Source organism: Grampus griseus (genome assembly GCF_964374135.1).
Source record: "Grampus griseus genome assembly, chromosome: 1".
NCBI lineage: Eukaryota > Metazoa > Chordata > Mammalia > Artiodactyla > Delphinidae > Grampus > Grampus griseus.
In genome coordinates this window covers 167598706-167624697 of record NC_139017.1, presented here as the reverse complement: position 1 = coordinate 167624697, position 25992 = coordinate 167598706, and the positions used below count along the sequence as shown (strand labels likewise).

The window sequence follows — 25992 nt, the reverse complement described above, 5'->3', positions numbered from 1 at the left end:
TTAAATGTAAGACCAGACACTATAAAACTCTTAGGGCAAAACATAGGAAAAACACTGTTTGACATAAACCACAGCAAGATCTTTTTTGACTCACCTCCTAGAGTAACAGAAATAAAAACAAAAATAAACAAATGGGACTTAATTAAACTTAAAAGCTTTTGCACACCAAAGGAAACCATAAACAAGACAAAAAGACAACCCTCAGAATGGGAGGAAATATTTGCAAATGAAACAACAGACAAAGGATTAATCTCCAAAATATACAAACAGCCATTGGAGTTCAATATCAAAAAGACAGACAATCCAGTTAAAAAATGGGCAGAAGGCCTAAACAGACATTTCACCAAGGAAGACATACAGATGACAAAGAGGCACATGAAAAGATGATCAACATCACTAATTATTAGAGAAATGCAAGTCAAAACTACAATGTGATATCACCTCACAATGGTCAGAATGGCCATTATCAAAAAATCTAGAAACAATAAATGCTGGAAAGGGTGTGGTGAAAAGGGAACCCTCCTGCACTGTTGGTGGAAATGTAAATTGATACAACCACTATGGAAAACAGTTCCTTAAAGAACTAGAAATAGAACTACCATATGACCCAACAATCCCACTACTGGGCATATACACTGAGAAAACCATAATTCAAAAAGAGAGATGTACCACAGTGTTCACTGCAGCACTATTTACAATAGCCAGGACATGGAACCAATCTAAATGTCCATCGACAGATGAATGGATAAAGAAGATGTGGCACATATATACAATGAAATATTCCTCAGCCATAAAAAGAAACGAAATTGAGCTATTTGTAGTGAGGTGGATGGACATAGAGTCTGTCATACAGAGTGAAGTAAGTCAGAAAGAGAAAAACAAATACTGTATGCTAACACATATATGGAATCTAAAAAAAAAAAAAATGTTACTGATAAACCTAGTTGCAGGGCAGGAATAAAGATATAGACATAGAGGATGGACTCGAGGACACAGGGTGGGAGGGGGAAGCTGGGGCGAAGTGAGAATAGCATCGACATATATACACTACTGAATGTAAAATAGTTAGCTAGTGGAAAGCAGCAGCATAGCACAGGGAGATCAGCTCCTTGCTTTGTGATGACCTAGAGAGGTGGGATAGGGAGGGTGGGAGGGAGGCTCAAGAGGGAGGGGATATGGGGACATATGTATGCATGTGGCTGATTCACTTTGTTGTACAACAGAAACTAACACGGTATTGTGAAGCAATTATACTCCAATAAAGATCTATTAAAAAAAAAACGATGGCAGGGAAAATCTAAAATATAACAATAATTACAGTAAGTGTAAATGGATTAAGTATCGGACCAAAAGACAGAGACTTTTAGAAGAAATATTTTTAAAGCCAGTAATACGTCATTTATAACAGACTCACAGCAAAGGAAGAAAAGATTAAAAAATGAGGCAAGGGCTCTTATTGTAGGGCCCATGGACTCCCACTGAGTCATTGGATAGAATTCAGGGAGCCCATGAACTTAGAAGTAAAAAAATATGCCTTTAATTTTACTAACTTCTAACTACAGTTTAGCCTTCCCATCATTCATAAAGGTAGACAACAAATCACAGAAATATTACAGTACCTGTGACTTTGCCACCAATGTAACTCATAAATATTTTCACATCACTTTATTGCAGTATTCCAAAATACATTTTACTCCTATCATGACTTCAAAATCACAGTAGTTATTAGGCTTACTGTTAGAGCTTGTTATTTAATGCACTAATTTAAAAGAACACAAATATTTTAACTATTCTGATAACTGTATTTCAATACAACTGGCTTGCTTTATAATTCTAAGCATTTAAAACATTATCTTGAAAAGTTTTATAGGGGAGTTCCCTGGTGGCCTAGTGGTTAGGATTCTGGGCTTTCACTACAGTGGCCCTAACCCTTTAAAAAAACACACACAACTAGTTTACTAAAACTGACTCAAGAAGCAATAGAAAACTCAAATAGCTCTATAATATTTAAAGAAATTCAATTGATCGTTTAAATTTTTTTCTTAAAAGAAAACATGAGGTTCAGGATGGTTTTACAAGAAAATTCTTCCAAAAAGTCAAATAGATTACTCCAACATTTTACAAATTCCTTCAGAGGCCAGATAAGAAGGTTTTCAGTGGATATTGAAAACTTCATTATAAAATGCACAGAGAAGAGCAAAGGCTCAAGTGGCAGGCAGGGGTGGGGGGAGGTGAGGGTATTTGGCCTCCAGAAATCAATACTTATTATAAAGTTATAATAAAGACAGCTATGGTATGGGTGTAGGAGTGAAAAAATTCACCGATGGTACATCGTAGAGTCCAAAACAAGTCACACTCACATATAGACTTAGCTATGGGGACTTCCCTGGTGGCGCAGTGGTTAAGAACCCCCCTGCCAATGCAGGGGACACGGGTCTAGGAAGATCCCACATGCCACGGAGCAACTAAGCCCGTGCGCCTCAACTACTGATGCCCGCGCGCCTAGAGCCCGTGCTCCACAACAAGAGAAGCCACCGCATTGAGAAGCCCCTGCACCGCTACAAAGAGTAGCCCCTGCTCGCTGCAACTAGAGAAAGCCCGCACGCAGTAATGAAGACCCAACGCAGCCAAAAATAAGTAAATAAATAAATTTATTTAAAAAAAAAAAGAGTTAGCTATGATCATGAGTAACTGTTTATTGAATGAATAAGTGAGTGAATGGTATTTGAACTCTAACATGGGGACTCTGGGTGGTTTTTCTCACTGAGCAAAGGCCTGGGGGCGGAGGTTGGGGAGGCTTTGGTGACCTTGATAATCTCCATTGTCACTCAAAACATCTTCTTCGATATTCCTATTCTTTGATCTGGGCAATTAAGTTTTCTTAATTTTATGTGAAGTGGAGATTAAAGCATGTTTAGAAAATGCCATTAATATTGTTCATCTTGGGAACTCCCTGGTGGTCCAGTGGTTGGGACTCAGAGCTTTCATAGACAGGGCCCCAGGTTCGATCCCTGGTTGGGAAACTAAGATCCTGCAAGCCAAAAAAAAATGTTTTTATATACATATTTATCTATAGTTGATCTATAACTTAGCTCTAACCAAGTTTCCAGGCCTACTCTCTCCTTCTATCCAGATGACCACCCCAAGCCCCCTCTATAAGGAATTCTAGAGCTGCTGCTGGCTCTCAGGCTCCACACAGCTGGGTTTGTAATGGTCACTGTCCCCCTTTATGGCATGGGTAGGTAAAGAGCTTTGAAGGCACCAAGGGCCATCAGTAGCCTGGAGGTCGTCCATGTCCTCTTGGTACCGTGGAGCCAAGGAGTCCAGCCCCTGGCCTGGGCAGGGCTGGGCTGAGCTGAGCTGGGGTGAGTCAAGACAGGGCAGGGAACAGATGCAGGGTTGCTTAGTGAGGCCTCTTAACAGGCCTGGCAGGCCAGCAGGGCACCGTAAGTCTTTTCCCAATTGTGATGCTACTTGGCCACCAAAAGCTTTAGAATTATTCCCATGTCAAGTGGGTGCACATGGTCCCAGGACATCCTTTGCTTTCTTTCCTCGAGCCTTGGGGGAAGGGCCTTTGGGGTGCCTGTGCTGTACAGGGATAGAAGAGGCAGGAGAGCCTTCTCGCTGCTTCCTCCACCAGCCCTGCCTCAGATCCCGGAAACTGCTCTAGATGCCGAAGGTATAAATCCAGGAGGAGAGTGCGACAGAGGGGGAGGGAACCAGCTGCTTCTCTGAGGGCCAAATGTGTGGAAAGGAGGTGTGGGGAATCTGAAGGAGGGAAGGGAGGGAAGGCGAAGGGGAGACTCTACAGCTGGGTGTTTGCCTGTGTCTCCACGTGGCTGAGAGCTCCAGGCTCAGGACACAAAGATGCTACACTGCAGAACCCAGAGATGCCAGCGTGCAGGGCATGGACCTGCTGCTGCATTCCCCACCTCCCCTCCCTTTCCCTTTCCCCACACCACCCATTTAAGCCCTAAGAGAAGCTGCAGATTCACTCCTGTTTGCTGCGGGTCTGGGGACATTTGGATGCCTCTGGATGCCCTAACTGGTATTCTGCCCTTCCTATGTAATCTTGGCCAGGTCACTTAATGACAAAAACCCCATTTGCATGGAGTCACAAAGGATGCTTACATCATGACGTCATGGGATCCTCCAACCATGCTCACGGTAACAAATTGTATCTCATTCAATCCTCATTACAAATGCTACATGATACTGTTAGTGCACCCATTTTACAGATGAGAAAACTGAGGCTTAGAGAGGTGGTATTAACTTCCCAAAGTCATACAGCTAATAAATGGCAGAACTGGAATTCAAACTAGGGTCTACTAAACTCCAAAGCTCGAGTTGTTCTGTAATCCTAGAATGCAGGACAGAGATGGTCACTATCCCCACTGTACTGATGAGGAAACTGCCTCAGAAAGGCACGTCACCTGCCAACAGTTGTACATATGGGAAGTAGTGGAGCCAGGATGCAAACTCATTTCTTTTACCAGCAGCCCAATGTCTATTTTGCCAGCAACAACAACAAAAATGAGGCGTCCTGAGTAGATGATCTCAGAGGTTCCCTCCAGCTGAGATCACAGTAGCACCCATCCCCTGACCCTCTCACCCATCAGTCTGTCAGCAGTGGGAGTGGTCCCCAAGGGAGAGTGTGAAGCACACGTGGACACAGTGGCATCCTTCCACACTGGGACACACACCACACCCTCTGTCCCCAAACCAAGGGGGCTCCTCTCCCTCACCTGGCCCCGCCCAGCATCCCCAGAGGCACGCACCTGGGAGACTCTAGGCAGGGACACACCCCGGGGGAGGAGCTGCTGTCGCGGTGGGGCCCAGCCCACACTGGCTGGGAGTTCCCCTTCCACTCCTCCGCGGGTCCCCAGGGGACCGACATGGCCCAGAAGAGTCCCAGCCCCGCCCTGGAGCCCGAGCACGTCCAGCGGCTGCTGCTCTCCTGCCGGGAGGCCAAGAAGTCCGCCTACTGCCCCTACAGTCGCTTCCCCGTGGGGGCCGCCCTCCTCACCGGGGACGGGAGGATCTTCTCCGGTAAGGGCGGTGCCTTGGGGGTCCCCCTTCGTGGCAGCCTGGGTGGGAGGCCAGAGGAGGACAAGAAGGAAGGGCGGAAGGAGGGGCACTCTCTCCCCTCTTCCCTGGGCCGCTCCTGTAACTCTGCCACCTGCCCTGCTTTCTGTCCCAGACAGTGAGGATGAATATTCGGCTCAAATCCAGTGGCTTTCCGTTCTTGGAGGACTGGGAAGCTGAGGAGAGATGGGGAAGGAAGTGGGAAGGGGAAGTAAGAAAGGGATGCCATAAACGCAGAGCATCTGCAGTCCCTGAGCTGGGAGGGAGAAGGTTAACACCTTCTGAGCCCTCCTCTACGTCTGGCACCCTACAAAGGCTTCCACTGCTACAGGCAAGTCGTCACCGCCCACGCGCTGAGCCAGGTGTTATGCCCATTTTTTCAATGAAGAAACCGAGGTCCGGAGGTGACATGACTTGCTCAAGGTCACACGGGTTGCTGTGACCAGTGCTAGGGTCCCTCAAGCCCTGCTTTCTTCCTGTCACCTACCATCCAGGGGGATGGCTGGGGGTGAAATCGAGGAATCCAGGGGTTACTCCTTAGTGGGGTGTGGGCCTTACAGAGGGTCTTAAGGGAAAGAAGGCAGTCAGAGTTTGGGTAACCAGCCCTGAGTGCCAGCCTGGGGAGGGAGGGACAGGAATCTGAGTTGGCACTAATCTGTTCCTAAGCTCCTTTTCTTTGGTTTGTTGTTTTTATAGAAAAGCTCACTTGAACAGAAATTCAGACTTGTTTTTGCTAAGCTTAGGGACATCCTCTTTTAGGACAGTGGGGAACGGGGCGTGGAGGTGGCCGGGAAGCCATGCCCCTCCCCCCTCCCATTCCCACCATCGCCCTGCCCCCAGGGCAGATGAGAATTGGCCCAGAGTGATAGATGGGAAGCCCCAGCCCTGCTGCCAGGAATCCCCCTTCCGCCTGCGCAGCAATTTGGTAACCCCACCCACACCCACACCCCCAGCATTCCCGGGCCAGGTGTGAGCCCCTGCCTCCACCGCTGCTCAGCTGCGAGTCTGGCTGGGAGCCACACCTCCCCCTCTATAGTGGTCCCTTGATGTTCATCTTATCTCTTGTCTTTTGTGGTTCTTTCTGGTTTCACGAGTCACCTGGGTCTTAAACATCTTTCAGCACCTTGAGCGTGTGCTACCCTGTGAAAGGACCATGACTCAACGTTATCCATCTAACCTTTCCAGTCTTTCAAGGCAGTTATTATATCGGCCCTTTGCAGAGAAGGAAACTGAGGCTCAGAGAGGTTAAATGCCCAAGATCACAAGCTGAGATGGGAACCCAGAGCTCCCCTGACTCCCAAGTTTGCTTTCCTGTGGGGAACAAAGAATCTCTGAGTGTCATGTGGAAATTCAGTCCTGGCCCGGGGGCTCAGATGAGCATTAAACATTAACCACCACCTCAAACAACGTTGCAATCCACCCCAACCCCATGTCTCAGGGCCTTGAACACTCAATCAGCCATTGATTCCTTCCAGCGCTTCCATGTCCCCTCCGATGGTGTACAGAGAGGGGCCCTCCCCATCCTTGCATTGATTTATTTATTCAACAAATATTTGCCGAGCACCAATTACTAGGTGATGTACCAGGTGCTGGAGATACCACTGTGAGCAGAAATGACAGTCCCTGCCCCCCACGGAGGTCCCCTCCTCTTGCACAGGCCATGGCTCAAAGTGGGAGTCTCAACCAATGATTGTAGGAGAGAATGGATGAAGTGAGCAGAGGTGTGGCCTATGTAAAGGGCAGGGAAGGACCTGATGTCACCGGGAAAAGGGTTATGCGGTGGGCACTTATGGAGTTCTTATGGGATGGGGTACAGGCCCTGGAGGAGTTAAAGCCTCCTGGGTTTGCATCCTGGCATTGCTGTTTCTCAGCTGTGTGACCCTTCACCCTCCTGAGTCTCAGCTTGCACATCTGTAAACCGAAGATCACAACACCGGCCTTTCAGGACGGCTGTGGACAAAGCTGGTGCTTCTGGCCTGGCGGTCCTCCCTGATTGTTGGTGCCTGGGCTGCATTAGTCATTAAAGATGTTGAATTTCACCCCCGGTCGTGAGGCTTTAAACGAGCTAATGCCTTTAAAGGAGCTAAAGTGCTTATAGCACAGTTTCTGGACCCAAATAAGAATATCACAAATGGCGGCTGCTTCTACTGTTAATGGGGGGGTGGTGATGATTTGCAGGCAGATTGCGGAGCACTTCTGAAGACCGGGTAGAGACACTGAGATTTGATGAGGTAGCAAGTAGGGAGCCGAGAAGAGTCACAGGAAAGTGGGGTTTGAGGACAATGAGGCTGGCAGGTACTCGAGGAAGACTGGGACAGAGGAAAGAGCGTCAGGGGGACAGTGTCTGTCTTACTCACTGACAACATGTTGCCCGGCCTATAGTTAAGGTTCGTTGAATGCGTGAATGAGTGGTTTGGCCTAGGACAGCGGCAGACGGGACGAAGAAGAAGGAAAGATCTGAGAGGGATTATACAGGACTAATGGACTGGGTCTAGGGTGGGCAGTATTAGAATAAAGGAAAGGAACATGGTTCTAGGATTTCCAGCCACAGAGACCAGGGAAAGGATGAGACAGAGCAGGATTGTGCTGGGGGCATGGTGGGCAGGGACCCACAGCCATATTAATAACTGCAATGGATTAAGCATTCTCTAAGCACTTCTATGAAAGATCTTTTGTAATCTCACAGCCACCACATGACAGGAGACAATGAGTGTCACATGCCTTAGTCAGAGCACTTTGAGTTGCCAATGCCAGAAACCAACCAGAACCACAATGGGCAAGGGTAGATCTTGCCTCAGGGACAGCTGGATCCAGGAACTCTAATGCCACCATGCTCTTCTTTAGCCTTCTGGATGCTGATTTCTTTCTCTTATCCTAAAGGTGGGCTTTCTCCAGGCATCAGGGAACATGAGTGCAGGCATCCCTAGTTTACATTCTTACAGTCTTAAAAAGCAAAGAGGAAAGAACTCTTCCCCACTAGCTCGAGATGGAAAAATTCCAGGGAAGGGCTCTGATTGGTCCATCTCCAATCACATGCACATCCCTGGGCCAATCACGGTTGTCGTGATGGGGTCGCGTGATGGGGCCAGCTGATTCACACACATATTCCTTCTCAGTGCAGGGTGGGTGGGTCTATTACCACAAGAAGGACTGCGGAGGTGCCAAGCAGACCAAACCAAGAGCCAAACGCACATTTTATGAATGAGGTAACTGAGGGTCAGATTTATCTGCTTCCAAATTCCTTGCTTTTCCTGCTGCCCCTCGCTGCGTGAGGATATGTGGATACACAGAAGGGGGCAGAGAGAGCTGTGCTGAGGAGGGGGGACAGATGGAGGGCATTTACCAGAATCCCTGGATCTCCTCACTTAGAAGGAAAGGGAGGGTAGATGGCGGTGAGGCAGGGCTTGGAGAGGAGGGACCTTGAACAACCAGAGGAAACCTGATAGGGCATCAGGGGGTGAATTAGAGATGATTAGGAGGCAGAGAGGGCACAGCTGAACTCAGACACTGAGTTTACAACTCGTAGCGGGCCAAGTCTGCCCAGTTCTGTAACTGTCTCCAGCTGAACAAAAGACCAGCCTCCGTGGAGTTTGCACCCTCAGAGGCAGCTGGTGTTCTGTCCAATTCAAAAGCAAGTCTGAGAGCTTTGCTGTCACAATCTCATAATGATGATCTTATTTCTTCTATTACCCCTGACCCCGGCCAGGGCCTTGTGCCCCTCGCAGCTGGGCCACCAGGATGGTAGTTAATAACTACAACAATTACCTTCTGTCACTGCTGTGGGGAGAGCGAAAGAGAGAGGAGGAGCTCACCGGAGAAGAAAGAGATGCTGGGGGACGGGGCAGTGAGGACACAGAGAGAAGAGTTAAGATGGGACACAAGGGGGCTGGGGGGACGAAGTCAGCCCGGGGCCCCCAGCCAGAGATGGTGGATTGCCGGGTGGGAGGGCGTGGAGGAGACTCATGGAGGACCACCCTGCGGGCATCACCCAAGGGATGGGGGAGTTTCTCTCCTTCAGCTCGTGCTCTTGGGGTGGTGGTCTGTCTCTCCCTTTCCGCAGAGGGTTTGCAGCACTCCGTATGTTTCATTGCCATTTGGCGGGGAGGTAGGGAGAGCACTTTTCTGGATCACGTGTAATTAATTTGCGAGGAAAAAACCATGTTAAAAAACAAACCAAAAAAAAACGTTTAAGGACATCCTCGTTAATTGCTGAATTCAGCTCTTCTTGGCTCAACCTTTAAACCTAATCCTTCATCTGTCTTCCCCCGACCAGCCCCTGATTCCCTCCCTGGGCTCCCTTTCTCCCCTAGGACCACCCTTTGGAGCTCTATATGGCCCCACTCCACAGCGTTCAACCCAACGCAGGCTCCCAGACCCACCCATAGCACTTCTAGGTGAGTCAAAGCAGGCTTCCCTAACCAGCTTCCTCTCCTTACAGCCCTGCCCACCCTCCACGCCTCGCTCCCGCTGTGCCTCCCACCCCAGCTTCGTCCACTGGTCCTCTGCACTGTCACTCGAAAGCAGCTTATTACAAAGATGAGCTTCACTAAAATCCCTCGTCTCTATAGCTGAGTTGGAATAGGATCCATTCGTGAAACTGTGCGTTGCGCTTGCAGCAGAGGCAGGAACATGGAGAGAGTGGAGTATTTCTTCAAGAACGCGAACGTGACAGTTCTCTAGTCCAGTGATTCCCACGTGTGGTCCCAGACCCACAGCCTCAGCACCTCCTGGGAACTTGTTAGAAGTGCTAGTTAACAGGCTCCAACCCAGAACCACTAAAGCAGGAGCTCCAGGGGTGGAGCTGAGAAATCTTTAAGAAGCCCTCCAGAAGGTGCCGAGGCCCACTTGCTTGAGTGTGATGAACCCCCGCTCGAATCTTAAGATCCCTCGGAAGGCAGAGCAGACGCAGAGAGGGGGACGTGCTCTCCGGCAGTGCTCTCTTCTCTGGGGGACTGAGTCCCAGTCACCTCCTTGTGAATCTCTTCCCTGGCTGATGTCTCGATGACATCTGACTCCAGCCCTGCCTTAAGCAACAAACCTGCTCAGAACATGGCCTCACTGAAATGCCACAGAGAAAGACACTTCTTTGTATCTGTCATGTCAGGATGTGAGTTGACTCCCTGACCCCCACCTCAGATTTACGCTCTGTAAAATGGGGTTAGAATAGGATCTGCCTTGCAGAGTTGTTAAAAAGGTTAACAACAGAATGCAGATGAAGTGTTCCATGAGTGCCTGGCAGATAAAAGGAGAGCAATGAAAGAAAAGACTAAAACAAAGCAATGAGTAATAACAGCACTATCATCATAGTATTATTTCTGGTCCAATCTTATAATTATGGATTTCTAACTTGGTGCCGTCCCAGCCCGTCTCTCCTGTGTGTTTCAGAGTCAGTGAAGGGAACGCAGGGAATGGAGTTGGTTTGCCTGTATAGATGACGTTTTGTGCCCTGAGCTTTAGGGAAGCAAAACAAAATTGTCTGGCCTTTCAGGATCAACAGTTTATGGGTTTCCTTCCTCCCTTCCTCCTCCTCTTTTTTTCTGTTTTTTTAGAAGCGAGACTTGGAAATTACACTTGAACTTGCTAGAGGCCCCACATACAGTTATTCCTTTGCATCTCAGAGATTTAGCACTAAAGAGGGAAATTCCACTCTTTCGATAATAAGTAACTGAGAGCCTCGCTGGCCTCACTGTTTTAGGCCCTGGGCACACTGGCTGTTCCAGGCCCTGGGCATACAGCAATGTACAATATAGACAAAGTCCCTGCCCTCAGGAATTTTTACTTGGGGGATAGTGGGGGAATTAGATATTAAAGACATTCATTTCAGGAAAGTGTGAAGTGTTAAAACAGGATAAATGGATTAAGAGGGTGGGAGGTGAGGGGGGAGGAAACAATTTTAGATAGAGTGATCAGGGAAGGCTTCTCCAAGGAGATGACGTTTGAGCAGAGACCTGGGTAGAGTGAGCCATGTGCTTATAGGGGGAGGAGAGTTCCAGGCAGTTAGAACAGCTGGTGCAAAGGCCCTGTGGCAGGTATATACTTGGGGAACAGCTGGATAGCAAAAGGAATTGAGGTCCAGGAGGTAGGCAGGTTGGCACCAGAGTACGAGGGCCTTGTAGTCATGGAAAGAATTTCAAAGTTGCCTGAAGAACAGAGACAGGGCCACTGTGACACCTTGTCTGGAAGGAACAGAAGCTCAGTCATACAGGCCTTCCACCACCAAAGCCTTGACTTTCATGCAATTAAGAACAGCAGCTCCAGGGCTTCCCTGGTGGCGCAGTGGTTGAGAATCCGCCTGCCGATGCAGGGGACACGGGTTCGTGCCCCGGTCCGGGAAGATCCCACATGCCGCAGAGCGGCTGGGCCCGTGAGCCATGGCCACTGAGCCTGCGTGTCCGGAGCCTGTGCTCCGCACCGGGAGAGGCCACAACAGTGAGAGGCCCGCACACCGTAAAAAAAAAAAAAAAAAAACAACCAGCAGCTCCAGCTGCTGAACACTTACTCTGTGCCAGGCTTTGTGCTCATTGCTTTACACGCGCGATCTCAACTCATTCTCATTGGAGGCCTGCGAGGAAGGTGCTGTCATCTTCTTTTTACAAATGAGCGCACTGAGCCTCAAGGCGGTTCAGTCCCTCTCCCAAATTCTCAGAGCCAGGAGGGCAAAGGGTCCCAGGGCAGAACAAAACCTACCGGATCTTTCCACAAAAGTCTATTTGAACAGTAGGGTATGTGAGGGCACTCCCTTCTAGAACAAACTCTCCCTCTCCTTAAGTGGCCCGTTGAAGTTTTTACACACAGTGAAGGAAGAGTTCTCTACATGAGGTCATTGTGAACTTCCAAAGCAGACACAGGCAATCATCCTGAGAGGCCGGGCCCTTTGCAGTCCGGCCATTTGCTTTAACATCACATCAGCAAAACCCAAGATTTATGTGAGTCACGTCTAATGGGAAAAGTGTCCCTGAGGCAGGGATGAGGCAGGGGTGGGAGGGTTGCTAGACGGGAAGTGGAGCGGGGAGCAGCTCTTCTGCTTCTGGGAGAGGCAGAAGTCAAATGCAGCAAGGTCACAGGTCGGCAAAGGTGGGAGGGGCAGGCAGGTCTGAGCAGGCAAGGGTATGTTTAAAGGAAGCCATTTCCAGCAGGCATCAGGAACCAGTCTGGGGAGACTAGGTAGGGAGCAAGAAAGACTCATTCATTTATTCATTTAACTTTCACTGACCTAGCAGAGAGCCTGAGCATTTAGGGGCCACGTACCCAGGCTACAGTAACTCACATGTGAATATGAACAAATGCTTTGCCAAAGTAGGCAGTCGATGAATATCAACCACTCCTTCCATGGCTGCAGCTCCCTGATGGCTCCCTGTCCTGTATCCCAACTGTATTAACTGATTTCTGCAGGGTTGCAAATGATAGGATTACTATTTTTTAAACTATTTTAGGCAAAAGGAGGGTGCATTGGTTCCTATAACTAAATGGTGGCAGAGCTGGAGTGTTTCTGGGCTTCAAGGGCAGCTGGCATCAGGAGGCCGGACTCTTTTCCCACCATCTCTCATCTGAGTGTCCATTTCATTGCCTCCTGTTGGTGTTCTCCATAAAGAAGGGAAACTAGCTGGGCCCAGGCCCAGCTCCTGGTGTTAGAGAGGGACTGATGGTCCCTCACACAGGAGAACTCTGATTGGCCTAGTGTGGGTCAGGTGCTCAACTCTGATTGGCCCAGTGTGCGTCAGGTTTCACCCAACACTTCCACTCACATCCCATTGGCTAACCCTATAGGACTACCCCAAGCTTCTAGGGGGGCCTGGGAAACATGGTCTCCAGCTGGGTAGGCATGTGCCCAACTAAACTCCAATGGATTCTATTGAGAGTGTGAACACTGGGAACGACTAGTCTTTGCCACAAGACCCCCTGTGGCCTGTAAGTATCCGTACATCGTTCTTCCCACACGTAGGACCCACTTATAAACTTTCTGAGGGTGACAACCCAAAGTCCACCCAGTCACTGCATCCCGCTCTAAAAGCAGGATCCCTTGGTGGTGCACAGCCCACCTTCTCAGGTTGGGTGTGGCCTTGCTAATCCAGTGACCTGAAAACTAAAATATAATCATCTGCCCCCCACTTCACACCCACTCTGGCCATACACGATGTGGAGCAGGAAAGGCTAACAGTCATCCAATCTCCCATTAGGAAAACAGAACACCTGTTGGCCACCAGTCCGTGCAGTTATCAGACCTGCTGGGCAAGAAGTGTGAAAACTCCCTGCCCCGGGGTACACCTTGCCTCCCCTTTCTGCCCTGGGGGTGACCCCCTTGTCCACGGCCCACTGGGGCCCCTGGCTTTGCCCTCTGGGAGCTTCTTCCTCCACCATTATCCTCCTCAGCCTTACCTCTGAAGTGGGTGTCAGAGAGAATGCTCTCCTTGGGGGCACACAGCTCTCTCAGCTTACTGCTGATGGTGGAGTCTTGGGGGCCCCAAATTTCTTTAGGAATTGAACAATCACAGGCTTTTGTAGGCCAGACTTTTGGTTTCTCTGGCTTTCCAAATCTATCGAAAACTTAGAAACCTTCTGGTCTGTTTGCTTCCACTTTCATACAGGAGTAGCACACCCGAAGAATCCTTTCTGTGCAATAGTTCTTAAGCCCACCAACTCCCTTTTTTACTAACTGGCTTCCCTGCCCAGCCCAGCCCTGCTGCCTCATTTTAATGGTGGCTACCTTGAGGCACCTGAAACAATGACTGGGTGGAAATGACAGCCTGAATCAGATCTTTGCCACAGGGCTGATTCACATTGCTAGGTAGAAAAGTCCTAGGTAGAAAAGTGTGTACCATGGTTTGCCTTCCAGGTTATTGCAGGGTGGGGTTTTACCAAATAACCTGCCGCAGAGTAGCAAGGGCCATCAGCTTTCCATCTTGCCACATCTGTATTTTCTTTCACATTATTGCCCAACTGCTAAGTCAAGACCACATATTTTTGATTTTTCTTTTTTTTTTTTTTTGGTCAAAGGTACATCTTATTTTTAGCACAAATTTCTGTTTTGGTTAGATACAGGTTAAATTACTGTAACAAAAATATCCCAAGGGCTTCCCCAGTGGTGCAGTGGTTGAGAATCTGCCTGCCAATGCAGGGGACACAGGTTCGAGCCCTGGTCTGGGAAGATCCCACATGCCGCGGAGCAACTAGCCCCGTGAGCCACAATTACTGAGCCTGTGCGTCTGGAGCCTGTGCTCCGCAACAAGAGAGGCCGTGATAGTGAGAGGCCCGCGCACCGCGATGAGTGGCCCCCGCTTGCTGCAACTAGAGAAAGCCCTCACACAGAAACGAAGAGCCAACACAGCCATAAATAAATAAATAAAAATAAATATCCCCAAATACAATGACTCATACCTGACAGAATTCTCTTTTTCTCTCACATGATGATTCAGAGTAGGCAGCTGGTCCAGGGCAAGTAGGCAACTCAGCTCTGTTCCAGGAGTTGGCCAGGGTCCCAGGTTCCTTCTGTGCTGTTGCTTCTCCATCCCTGTGAATATAAAGCACGTGGTCAAAGCCGTCCCGCCCCAACCCAGCCTATGGAGGGGAAAAGAAAGGAAGTAAAGGGCAAGCAGTCTCTTTACAAAAGATGTGATCCAGAAGTTTCCTACCTCACTTTGGGCCACATCCCATTAGCCAAAACTTAGTCACATGGCCGTACTCTGCTGCAAGGGAGGCTGGGAAATATAGTCTCTGCGTGGCCATGTGATCAGCCATATGGGAATGGGAATCACTTGTATTTCTTAAAGGAAGAAGGAGAAAATGAATACTGGGGAACAATGAATATCCTGCCTCAGGGAGAAGGCAAGCTATGAAGAGTGACATACTGAATATGACAGCCTGATGGTCAGGGGAAAGCCCAGCTCCTGTGACCATTGGTTCATGGCCTCACCTCCCTGAAAATGCGGAGTCTGTTAGTCAGCCAATCTGGCTATGCCAGTGCTTTGTCACCTGGGAGCAGCCCTTGCCCATTGCCCCCAGGAACACTCCAGAGAACACCCCTGGGGTGGAATCCCTTTGTGCAATCACAAACATCTTTTGCAAAGCTTGAGAGCTTTTGTTCATTAGTTTGTTGGTTTTGACAGTTTTGTTTTGCAATACAACTCACAGAGAACCCTGGTTGAACTCTGACAGCTGGTATCCACACCAAAACTTTTGGAGACTTCCCTGGCGGTCGGGCCAGTGGTTAAGACTCCACGCTTCCACTGCAGGGGCCACAAGTTCAATCCCTGGTCGGGGAATCACGATCCCACATGCCATGCCACACTGCATGGCCAAAAATTATTTTTTAAAAAAAATTTTTTTACTCAGGTGCAATCTTTGAATCAGGATCACCACCGCACCCCACCCTGTGGCTTCTGTCTCTGAGACCCAGGGTGGGGGGCTCTGCTCATCTTCTTAAGCCTTGGCATCTCCCTTGGCCCTGACCTGACCTTTGATGGGGAGATGAGGCTGAGTTAATCTGCCCTGTGATGCTGTCGCTGCTTCCAGGCTGTGCTTCGAAATGCAGGCATCAGATAAGTGATGAGAGTGGGAGGTTCTCGGGAAAAACCACTGCACCAGTGGGTCACGGAGTCTCCCAACGCTTCTGGTCAAGTTGCCCTCTCCTTGCCCGCACCTTGTTCCTAGTAGCGGGTCCCTCCCAGCACTGGAATGGGGTAAGCCTCCTACTCTACACATGCAACAGGAAGTGGCTCTGCTGCAAATAGCACTGGTCTCTCCTCTCTTCTCAGGGTGCAACATAGAAAATGCCTGCTACCCACTGGGCGTCTGTGCTGAACGAACCGCCATCCAGAAGGCCATCTCAGAAGGGTACAAAGAGTTCAGGGCAATCGCTATCTCCAGGTGAGTGGGAAAGGCTGCTCACAGCAATATTCATTCATGTATTCAGCCAGCACCCACCACACACCAGTTATTCATCCATTCATTCATTCGTCTAACATGCGTTTATACTGCGCTTCCTATGGTGTGGGGCACTGTAGGGCTGGGCTGAGTGCTGAGGGTAGAAGACAAATAAGAAATGGACTCTGCCCTTGGTGAGCCTGAAGAGCAGGTAAACAAGCAAGACAACTCTAAGACAAAGGCAGGCGCGCTCTTGTTCTAATAACAGCGCAAACCACAACAGAATCCCTGTAAGATACAATAGAAAGGCAGCATAGAAACAAAGCTAGAGGGACCTAAAAATCACCTGGTATAGACTTGCCTGGCCACTATACCCATTTTACAGTTGAAGAAACTGAGACCCAGCGATGATGAGCAACCTTCCTAGGAATTAGTGGCGAAGCCGAGACAGATACATATCTAGAGTCTGACTCCAGGGCTCGTTCCACTGTGCCATGCTGTGCCAGGAAAGGAAACCTTCTTCCCTGCTCTCCTTGAGCTGATACTGAGATCCGTCCTTCACTGTGCCAGCTCCTTCACTTGGCATCAATCACCTCTAGGTGCAAGAACCAGGATAAAAGGACAAGCTGGTGGGGTGACACCCAGGCAAACCCAGGCTATGGTCTAAACTGATGAGATTCCAGCCCAGGTTCTGGCTGAGCAAGAGCACTTATTAACTCTCTCTCCAGGCCCCAGGCATAATTATCCAAGCTCCCACGTGTGTGCCCTCAAAGGGAATTCGTTGAGTTCTTACTGGCCCTGGACCCAGACTCAGTGGCTTCAGGATTCAAAGCACGTGAATGGGCTCTTTGATTAATTTGGACCCCATTATGCTTCTGATTTAATGACGAATTGCTTCTCTGTGTACTGTTGCATTGTCTATGAGAGAGAGTTCTCGTAGCAAGATAACGGTGCAAGGAAAATAACTTGGGAAGTTTTGAATCCACCCGGAAAGAGACTGCAAGGCTGACCAACTGTTGGTCTTTAGGGACATCCGGGTGCATGGGTCATGGACTAGGTGTGAATGATCTCTTCACTGTGGTGGAGATGCAGGACCTTTCTGACGGAAATGTAGGGGCTGAGAGCAAGGCCTATGGCGTCTGTGTGACAGAAACCAGCCCCCATTTCTTTTTTTTTTTTTTAATATTTATTTATTTATGCGTTTTTATTTGGTTGAGCCAGGTCTTAGTTGTGGCAGGCGGGCCCCTTAGTTGCAGCGTGCGAACTCTTAGTTGTGGCATGTGTGTGGGATCTAGTTCCCTGACCAGGGATCGAACCCAGGCCCCCTGCATTGAGAGAGTGGAGTCTTAACCATTGTGACACCAGGGAAGTCCCCCCATTTCTTCTATAAGATCCTAAATTTGGCCTCATTCTGGCCCCCAAGGTGGTCCACATTATTGAAGGTTTTCTTCCCTGAGTAACGGAAGTCAAGGATGCACTTCTGGAGAAGGGCCCCAGCTTCCAAGAGCTCTCCCTGTGACCAAGGTCTGTCCTGGCTTCCCTCCGGCTTTGGGAGGAATAGATGAGGCCGCCCTGGGAACATTTTGTGCGGACGAACAGAGATCAGGATGTGAATTACACTTTATAAAAAGAGGGTGGGGGTAACTCAATTTCAAACCTGATCCAAGAAAATAATGATATTCTGGGGAAAAGTCAACAAAAGGATAATGGCAAGGTGGCCCTGCTCTGTTTAGAATGTTCCAGATGAAAGGCTTTTTCTCTTGGTCATTATCTACTCTTAAAAAGCATGACTGAGTTTCGTTAGTGATGATTAGCAAATGTCCTTGTTTACACAAAAAACGCATTTTTCCAGCACCCAACAGCTCCTCTCCAGGTACTCTGCCTGCGCCAGCATTCCCGAGCCAGAAAAGCGGTCATTACTGCACTAATGATTTGTTAACTTGAGAGTGTGGATTTAGAGGGTGAATGCGAGGCGCCAGCTCCCTTGTTAACGATGATGAGTGTGAATCGTCTCAGAGAGCCCCCTCGAGATCTGTAAAGCGGAAAGTGCTCAGCTCGGGTGGGATTTTGCTGACAGAGAGAGAAGCTTGCCCCACTGGGGTCCTAGCTGTCATCATCAAAGTCGATAGGTTTCCAGCCTGTCAAGTCTGATAAGCTGGCCTCAGTGTGTGACTAAGGTCAGCACAAACCACAGGAAACTGTCAACACCCGGCACAAGGTGGAAGAGGCAAAGGGCAGCGGAGAGGGAGAAAGGGAAAGGGAGGAGAAAAGGTCCCCGTGCACCCAGGACCTTCTGGGATGCTTCTCCCAAGCTTTTCATTCTTTCTCTTGGCTGGAACGTTGAGTAATGCTTAGGAGGCCAGGCTCCCGGGTTAACGAGACCTGGTTTCAAATCCTTCTCCACTACTGACCTTGGGCACGTTGCTTCAACAATCTGAGGCCAGCTCTTCTGTAAAGTGGAGAGTGATGCCTACCCATTGGGCTGTTGGGAGGACTCGGGGTGTGCAATAAATTAAAACTATTGTTTTAACATTATCATTATTACTTCTGCAAGCTGCAGAACTACCAAAGGCAGAGTAGACAGATCCTGGGTTCAAATCCTGGTTACCAGCTCTGTGACCTTGGGCAGGTCACTTCACCTTTCATGACCTTTAACACGTAGATGGTAAGAGTACCTACAAAGCTCCTGTCTTATAAGGTTATAAGGGGTTAAATGAGTTAATATACATATGGCCCTTAGCACAGTGCCTGGCCCAGAGAAGTGCAGTGTAAGTGTAAGCCATTATTATTGGGCTGTCTCCCAGTTCTCAGAGCTCTGCTGCCAGGATGTACCATCTTGTGACTTTTGGTGGTTGAACCTGAGACCAAATCCAACATTCCAGTCGAATGCATGTTCATACCCCACCTTGAAAACCCCAACGCAGGTCACCCTCTCCAAGGGGCTGTCCCTTGGGCATGCATGTCACAAGATTGGGAAAGGAAATGGTGAGCTTGGTAGGGGCCAGATCATACAGGGCCTTCTCAGCCATGGAAGGGAGGCTGAATTTCACTTAGAACACCTCTCCCGTAACCCTAACCACAGTCTGCCTGTAGTTATGACATTGGCACACAGATTTTATCTCCCTTCCAGACGGCAAGGTCCTTGAAGTCAGGGATTCTCTGATTGGTCTTTGTTGCTCCCTCCCATGCTTGCCTATCATAGAGCAAACTCTGAGCCAACATGTGTGCAATGAAATAAAAAATAACAGAGTCCAGCCTCCAAAGAGCTTATGAGAGGCTCTGGCTGCAACATCAGTCACCTGGAAACCAGATGGGTTCATCTGGCTCAGGGTGCATCCTGGGCAGGGGTCCCCACCCTCTCACGTTCCCATGGGATCACTCTGAAGCTGAGAGTGTGTTCAGAGAGGACCCACCTTTCCATGAGCAGAAGCTTCCTTTGACTGGACCTCCACATGTAAAAGGGAGTTGTCATGGGGATTAAATAAAATAGCACCCCTCCACTCTCTCTCCCCTCAGCTGCTTTATTCAATGCATAGCATCTGTCTCTGTCTCCACTTGATACATGGTTGACTGGTTGGTTGATTGGTTGGTTGGTTATCTGGCTCATCTCACTAGTCAAAAGCTCCTGAGAACAGTGAATTTTGCCTGGTTTGTTCACTGCTGTATCCCCAGCACTGACAGTGCCTGGCACATAGTAGGTGCTCAATAAATAAATGTCCGTCGATTAACATGTGATAATGACTATAAAGTACTTCGGAGGATGCCTGGCACATTCTAGGCACCTATTAAACAATATGATAATTATTGTTAATACACAATAAGGCAAATTAATTATACAACAGTACATAAAGCACACAGTATGTAATAAAACTGTATATGACAAGGTACTAAAATTATGACAGAGCTTATATATGTGAAGGAAGAGTGCCAGTGATTAGCAGAGGCGATAACAGTGTGTGTATAGCATTCTAAAGCTTACCAAGGCCTTTGCACACCTGATCTCATTTTATCTTCTAAGCATTCCTACAAAGTGGATGGCGTTATTCCCCACATTTTATAGGCAAAGAAATGACCCTTGCATGGGTTAAAATGACTTGGTCAAAGTCACATGTAGTTAGCAAAAGGAAGAGCTGATCGAGAACCAAATTTTAAGTCCTGTAATCGTCCAGAGGTACCACAGAGCTGTGGGTCTCAGAAGAGCAAGGGTGATGGTGGCCACCGGCTTAACCTCTGGTGCTTCATCAGGCTTGGAGGCTCTTACAGTTTACTCTTTCTTTAAACACCATCCTTTGTCCTGCTCAGGGCTGGAGGACTGCCTTCAGTTGCCTTCACTCTCAGAGACAACCCCTTGGCTGTAGGCTTCTCTTCTCTGACTTTCTCCGATACAGGGAACCCAGTTTTCTCATTGACTCACATATGTCTCAGGGCCTTTGCACATACTACATCCCTTGCCTGCAACACAGAAAACCCCAGAGCTTCAGAGTAGCACTCTGTTACTTCATCTCACTGAATATATGTTCTTGAAGGTAAAATGGTCATTCTGACACTCAGGTTATACTGAGAATTAAATGAAATAATGTCTATCGAGTGCCTGGTAGAGAGCTTGGGGCAGAGCAGGTGCTCACTAATGGTGACGTATGGACTCTACACTTCCTCCAAGGACCGGGCCAAATGCCACCTCCACCATAAAATATTCTCTCTCCCTCCCTAGTCAGGGAGGGTCTCCTAGTTACCATGCATTCTTACTGCATTTTGTTTGAAATGATAACTCATCTAGTTTTCTATGTCACCCACTGGGCTGAGCAGTCTCCTGAAGGCCAGAGACAAATTCTCCTTAACCTTTGTGTCCCTGTGGCGTTGGTGAGAGTAAGTGCTCACTAAACGTTTACTGAACTCACTGATGAAAGTAATGGTCCTGCCTGTGGCCTTGCCTCTTGCAAGTGCGGAAAGCTCTGTGTGCTTCTTCTCAGCCTCTAGGACGCAGCACACCTGTGAGCCAGGAACTGCCTGGTGGGATTTGACTTAATCTGGAGGAGGGCAGGACTTGGGGCCTGAATTTTAGCAATTGTCCTCTGGCCTCCGAAGAGACTGATCTGTGTTTGATTCTCTGCTTCCGCAGTGACTTGCAAGATGATTTTATCTCCCCATGTGGGGCCTGCCGGCAGGTCATGAGAGAGGTAAGCAGCTTCCCTTTCTTTCTGGAACGGATGCCTCCCTGCTCTTCCCCAGGCCTTGGGAGCTGAGCCAAGCTGCCAGCGAGGAGACACAGCAACTGTCCTGTTTGCTGAGTTGGCTGATTCCTAAGGCCTTCCCAAGCTTGCGTGAATCACTGGAAATTATTCTTTCATTCAACAAATACTTACTGAGTGTCTGCTCTGTGCTGGGCGTTGACCTTGCTCTGGGGAGACAGCAGTGAAAAGACAGGCCAGGCCCGGCACTCACAGACTTTATAGTCTAGTGCAGGAGACAGACAAACAAGGAGCAAAATAAATCAACAGTAGAGTTTCTGAGAGGGATGAGGGCTACCGAGAAAAGAATGCAGAAAAAAGGAGTCGAGAGTGACAGAAGGGGCAGCTGAGTCTAGGTCAGTGTCAGAGCAGCAAACTACAGCCCAGGGGCAAATCCAGACTGCTGCTTGTCATTGTAAATAAAGTTTTATTGGCACGCAGGCACACCCACTCACTCACACGTTGTCTCTGGCTGCTTTGGTCCTACCACAGGAGAGATGAGGAGTTACAACATGGACCTTATGGCCCGCAAGGCCTAAACTGTTGACTACCTGGCCCTTTATGGAAAAAAGTTTGCCAACCCCCTGCTTTAGATGGCCAGGAAGGGCCTCTCCTGGAAGACGGCATTTGAGCAGAGATATAAATAATGAGAAAAGATGAGGCAGACCAAGGCCTAGAGATTTCCAGGCAGAGGAAGCAGCAAGTTTAACGCCCATATACTTGGTGAGTTGGATGAGTCGTATGAAGGACAAAGAGGCTAGAACACGGGGGCAGGGGTTGGGGTGCGTGGTGATAGGAGGTGAAGTCAGAGGGGTGGGCAGGGGCCAATCACGCAGTAGGCTGTGAATGGAGGGTATGTTTTATTCCAAGAATAAAGAGAACTGAATCATACACTTAAAAATGGTTAAAATGATTTTATGACATTGAAACAAAAGTTGGGGGAAGAAAAGAATAAAGGGAATTCACTGGTTGTTTTTAAGAGGGAACTTAAAGGATCTGATGTACTTTTTACAAAGATCTTCTTGGTGGAAGACTTCAGTTTCTTCAATCCTAAAAACAAAGGGGTGGATCTGGCCGTGGCTTCTGAATCTGGGCTCAGTGAAGTCTTTGATGTGTAAACGTACATTGGGGGAGGGGGGATGTCCGTGGCTTTGGTGGACTCGCAAAGGGGCCTGTGTCCTCCAGAGTCCCCAGAGGCTAAAGTCACCAGTTTAAAGAATCCCCACGCCCTTGGGCTCTGATGTGACGTCATTGGCCCCTGTAAATACAGCATCTCATTTAATCTCCACCCCCCCCACCTGGAGAGACGTGTGGGTCATTACCCCCATTTCTCAGAGAAGTGAAATGACATGCAGCCGGTCAGTGGCGAGCTGGCATTCACCGCAGTTCAGGCTGACTGCAAAGCCCACGCGCCCCGCGGAAGCCTCCCTGCCTTTACGGTCCTATAAATGGAACAAATTATTTTCGGCCCCAGTGGAGATATAATGATGCTTTGCAGCATAGGACCTGCTTGTTCCATGGGGGCTTCTGCTCTGGGAACTGTCTGAAATGGGGGGAAGTGGGGCTTCCTTCAGTTTTGCTTTTGTGCCTTGGGGGTTTCAAAGCATCTCTCGAACATGCAAATATCTCCGTCCTCCTTCTGCTTCTTGCCAGGACTGCAAATCAGGCACAATTAGCAGAACTCATGTCCCAAATCCAGATGAAAAATGCCACCACGAAGGCACTGAATTCACAACAGGCACTTCATCTCCCGTTAGAGGGGCACAAACGGCTGCCCAGCACCATGGCGTGTCCAAGGCCACATAAGGAAAGCACACCAGAATGCCAACTCCCTGACTCCCGAGGCCCCGCCTCAGTCCAATTGCTCATTGCTGTTTTCTCCAAACAGATTAGATGCTGGCAGATGAGAGAAGGGGAATGGAAAAGCTGAAGGAGGGAGAGGCAAAGCTGAAACCAAGATGCAAATAATAAGAGCTGAAGCTTGGGGGCCAGGGGCCTGGTGGTGCTTAAACTCACCTCCACTCAACTCACACCCATACCCTCAGGCAGAGCCTGCCAAGCAGAAAAATTTCCTTCCTTAAAACATTAATTTTAAAAAGCCAGAAAAAGGAAAGAAATTGGGTCATTTGTAGAGACACGGATGGATCTAGAGACTGTCATAGAGTGAAGTAAGTCAGAAGGAGAAAAACAAATATCGTATATTAACGCATATATGTGGAACCTAGAAATATGGTACAGATGAACCGGTTTGCAGGGCAGAAATAGAGACACAGATGTAGAGAACAAACGTATGGACACCAAGGGGGGAAAGTGGCGGGGGTGGTTGGGGTGGGGGGGATGAATTGGGAGATTGGGACTGACATGTATACACTAATATGTATAAAATGGATAACTAATAAGAACCTGCTGTATAAAAAAGAAATAAAATTAAACTTTAAAAAGATAATAATAAAGTAAAATAAAATAAAAAGCCAGAGACGGATTGTGCCTGGTAATAAGTTGGTGATTCAGACTGAAGCATGAACAGCAGACGGCAAAGCTGAGCGGTCACTAGGAAGCACAGGTCATCAGTAGGAATGGCTTCCATTGATGGAGTATTTACTACGCGCCAGACACCGCTTGCAGGCACCTCCAGGACTCAGCACTGGCCAGGCAGAGCCTCGGGCTGTTGACTCCAACTCCAGGACTCTCTCCATTACACCACAGCTGATTTAACTCTCCACCTAGGACACCTATCTTCCTGCCTAATAAGTCTTTTGTCTCTAAAACCACTTCACAGATCAAGACACACACAGAGACCCAAAGAGTTTAATCATTTGCCCCACATCACACAGCCAGCATGTAAGAGGAAGATGGGGACAGAGATTTGGGCTAAAACTCTGCTTTCCTGACGTTACCCTGCAAAACCTCAGTTTCCTCATCAGTAAAATGGGGATACTATCCCCCTCCCTCAAAGGGTAGATGGCGAAATCCTGCATGTTCCATGTCGGGTGTGACTGAGGCAGGCATGCCACCTCTCCTGGCTGTCAGGACTTATGGAGAGGCTCTAAGGGAAGCAGATATTAGTTGTTCTTTTTCACAGCAGGACGGGATCTGGCCCCAGGGGTTAGATATTGTTCTTGTAAAGCCCTGGGTGAGTCCTTAATCAGAGAACGGAGCATTGATCGCCCATTAGCAACGTGCAAGCACTGTGCTAACTGCTTAACGTGCCATCTTTCATGGGCTCCTCCCTCTATGCACCAGGTATGATTATTGTCATTCCCATTTTACAGGTGAGAACACCGAGGTACAGAGACGCATGTTAGACAGTAAGAGGTAGAGCCAGATTCAAACCCAGGTCAGCCCTCAGCCCTCACCCCTTGGCCACACTGCTTCCCTCACACTGGCTTTGTCTCTTCCAGTTTGGCACTGACTGGGCTGTCTACATGACCAAGCCGGATGGCACGTACGTTGTCAGGACAGTCCAGGAGCTGCTGCCTGCCTCCTTTGGGCCCGAGGACCTGCAGAAGATCCAGTGAGGGACGGGGAACACCCACCGCCTGGGAGACCCTGGGTTCCCACACGTGCTTAAGGGGACAGCCACCCAGAGATCTTCATGAAGATGTACTCACAGACCTGGGGACGCCTGCCTAGTGGTCCCCAACCCCACAGGCGCTGGGCAGAGATGACTTTTCCAAATTACACTCAAGCACTGGGGTTTCTACTGAAGTGATACAGGGTTTCCCTCCAGCCTGGGCCTACAGCCCCTCCTTGCAACCCTCCTGGTCCTCCCTAGGACTCAGAGCGCCCCCGTCCCTCTCTTCCGTCCTGCCAAGTCTGTGCTATCCTGCTTGGTTCTATCCTATCTAAGGTTCTATCCTGCTCTGAGCGACTTTTCTAATTATAAACATTACAGAACATACTGATTCGGGAGAGCACGTTTTGTTGTCTCAGTCCTTGCTGTAGCTCTTAGGAGGGGCAGGGTGATTCGTCTTTATAGAAAGACCTGGATTCTTTCTTCTGGGAGAGGAAACAGGCACCTTGGACCTGTGTAGCTGGTGTGGAGAGTTTTTGGGCTTCCTGCCCCTGCCTTCTCCAGATGGGAGGCCGCTGGGCTGGATCTTACTGCCAACGGCCGTTCCTAGAGTCGTTCTGGGCTCAGTTAGACCCGGGCACTGGATGCTGTCACCCCCAAGTATAAAGGGGGAGGCGTGAGTTTGTCTAGACAGCAGAGCAAATGTCTCTATGAGGACCTACTCTGTGTCAAGTACTTTTGCGTGGATTATTTTGTATTTAAAGTACTTGACAACTCGGCGAAGTAGCTATCTCCCCCTTCTTACAGATGAGGGCCCTGGTTGAGTAACTTGCTTTAGGACTGCAGCAAAATTCAAACCAGAATCCAGGTCCTGTAACTCCCACTATGGTCTAGAAACAGTGCCTGCTCCTCGCCACGCGCTGGGATGTGGCAGATCTGGAGTTGGAACCAGGTCTGTCTGACTCTGAGTGTTTTTCCCATTCTCCCACAGCTGATGTCTGGCTGCCCTTATTTACTGAGTCTCTTTTATATGCCAAATACTGCAGAGGGAAAGATGTATAAGAAACAGTCTCTGCCCTTGAGAAACTTGCCGTCTGATGGGGAGAGAGAGGTGTAAACAGGACTAATGCAGAGAAATACACACTGTGGTCCAGGCGGGTACCAAGTGCAGGGTGGGCATAGTTGCGGGGGGCATGCTGCCTTCTGGGGAGTGAGGAGGGTCAGGGAGGGGACTGTCTGTTGGTACAATTAGGGAGGTGAGGGCTGAATAAGGGAAGGAGCTAGGCTGGCCCTGTAAAGGGGGCT

At 48.9% G+C, this 25992-nt stretch overlaps 1 protein-coding gene across 1 annotated transcript; it reads left to right on the top strand.

Moving 5' to 3' along the window:
- The first annotated feature begins 4840 nt into the window (after positions 1-4840).
- Positions 4841-25078, top strand: CDA (cytidine deaminase). The gene is made up of 4 exons (XM_082677177.1): positions 4841-5049; positions 15837-15948; positions 21065-21122; positions 24575-25078. Exons 1-4 carry the CDS (start codon positions 4896-4898, stop codon positions 24689-24691), a joined length of 441 nt encoding a protein of 146 aa, XP_082533303.1. The 5' UTR covers positions 4841-4895; the 3' UTR covers positions 24692-25078.
- Positions 25079-25992: the final 914 nt, after the last annotated feature.

Bases quoted from the DNA above. Each gene is read 5' to 3' on its own strand.
- CDA (XM_082677177.1), top strand. From the start codon at position 4,896: ATGGCCCAGAAGAGTCCCAGCCCCGCCCTGGAGCCCGAGCACGTCCAG. The intron at 5,050-15,836 runs GTAAGGGCGGTG...CTCTCTTCTCAG, and splicing joins GGACGGGAGGATCTTCTCCG to GGTGCAACATAGAAAATGCC. The intron at 15,949-21,064 runs GTGAGTGGGAAA...CTGCTTCCGCAG, and splicing joins AGGGCAATCGCTATCTCCAG to TGACTTGCAAGATGATTTTA.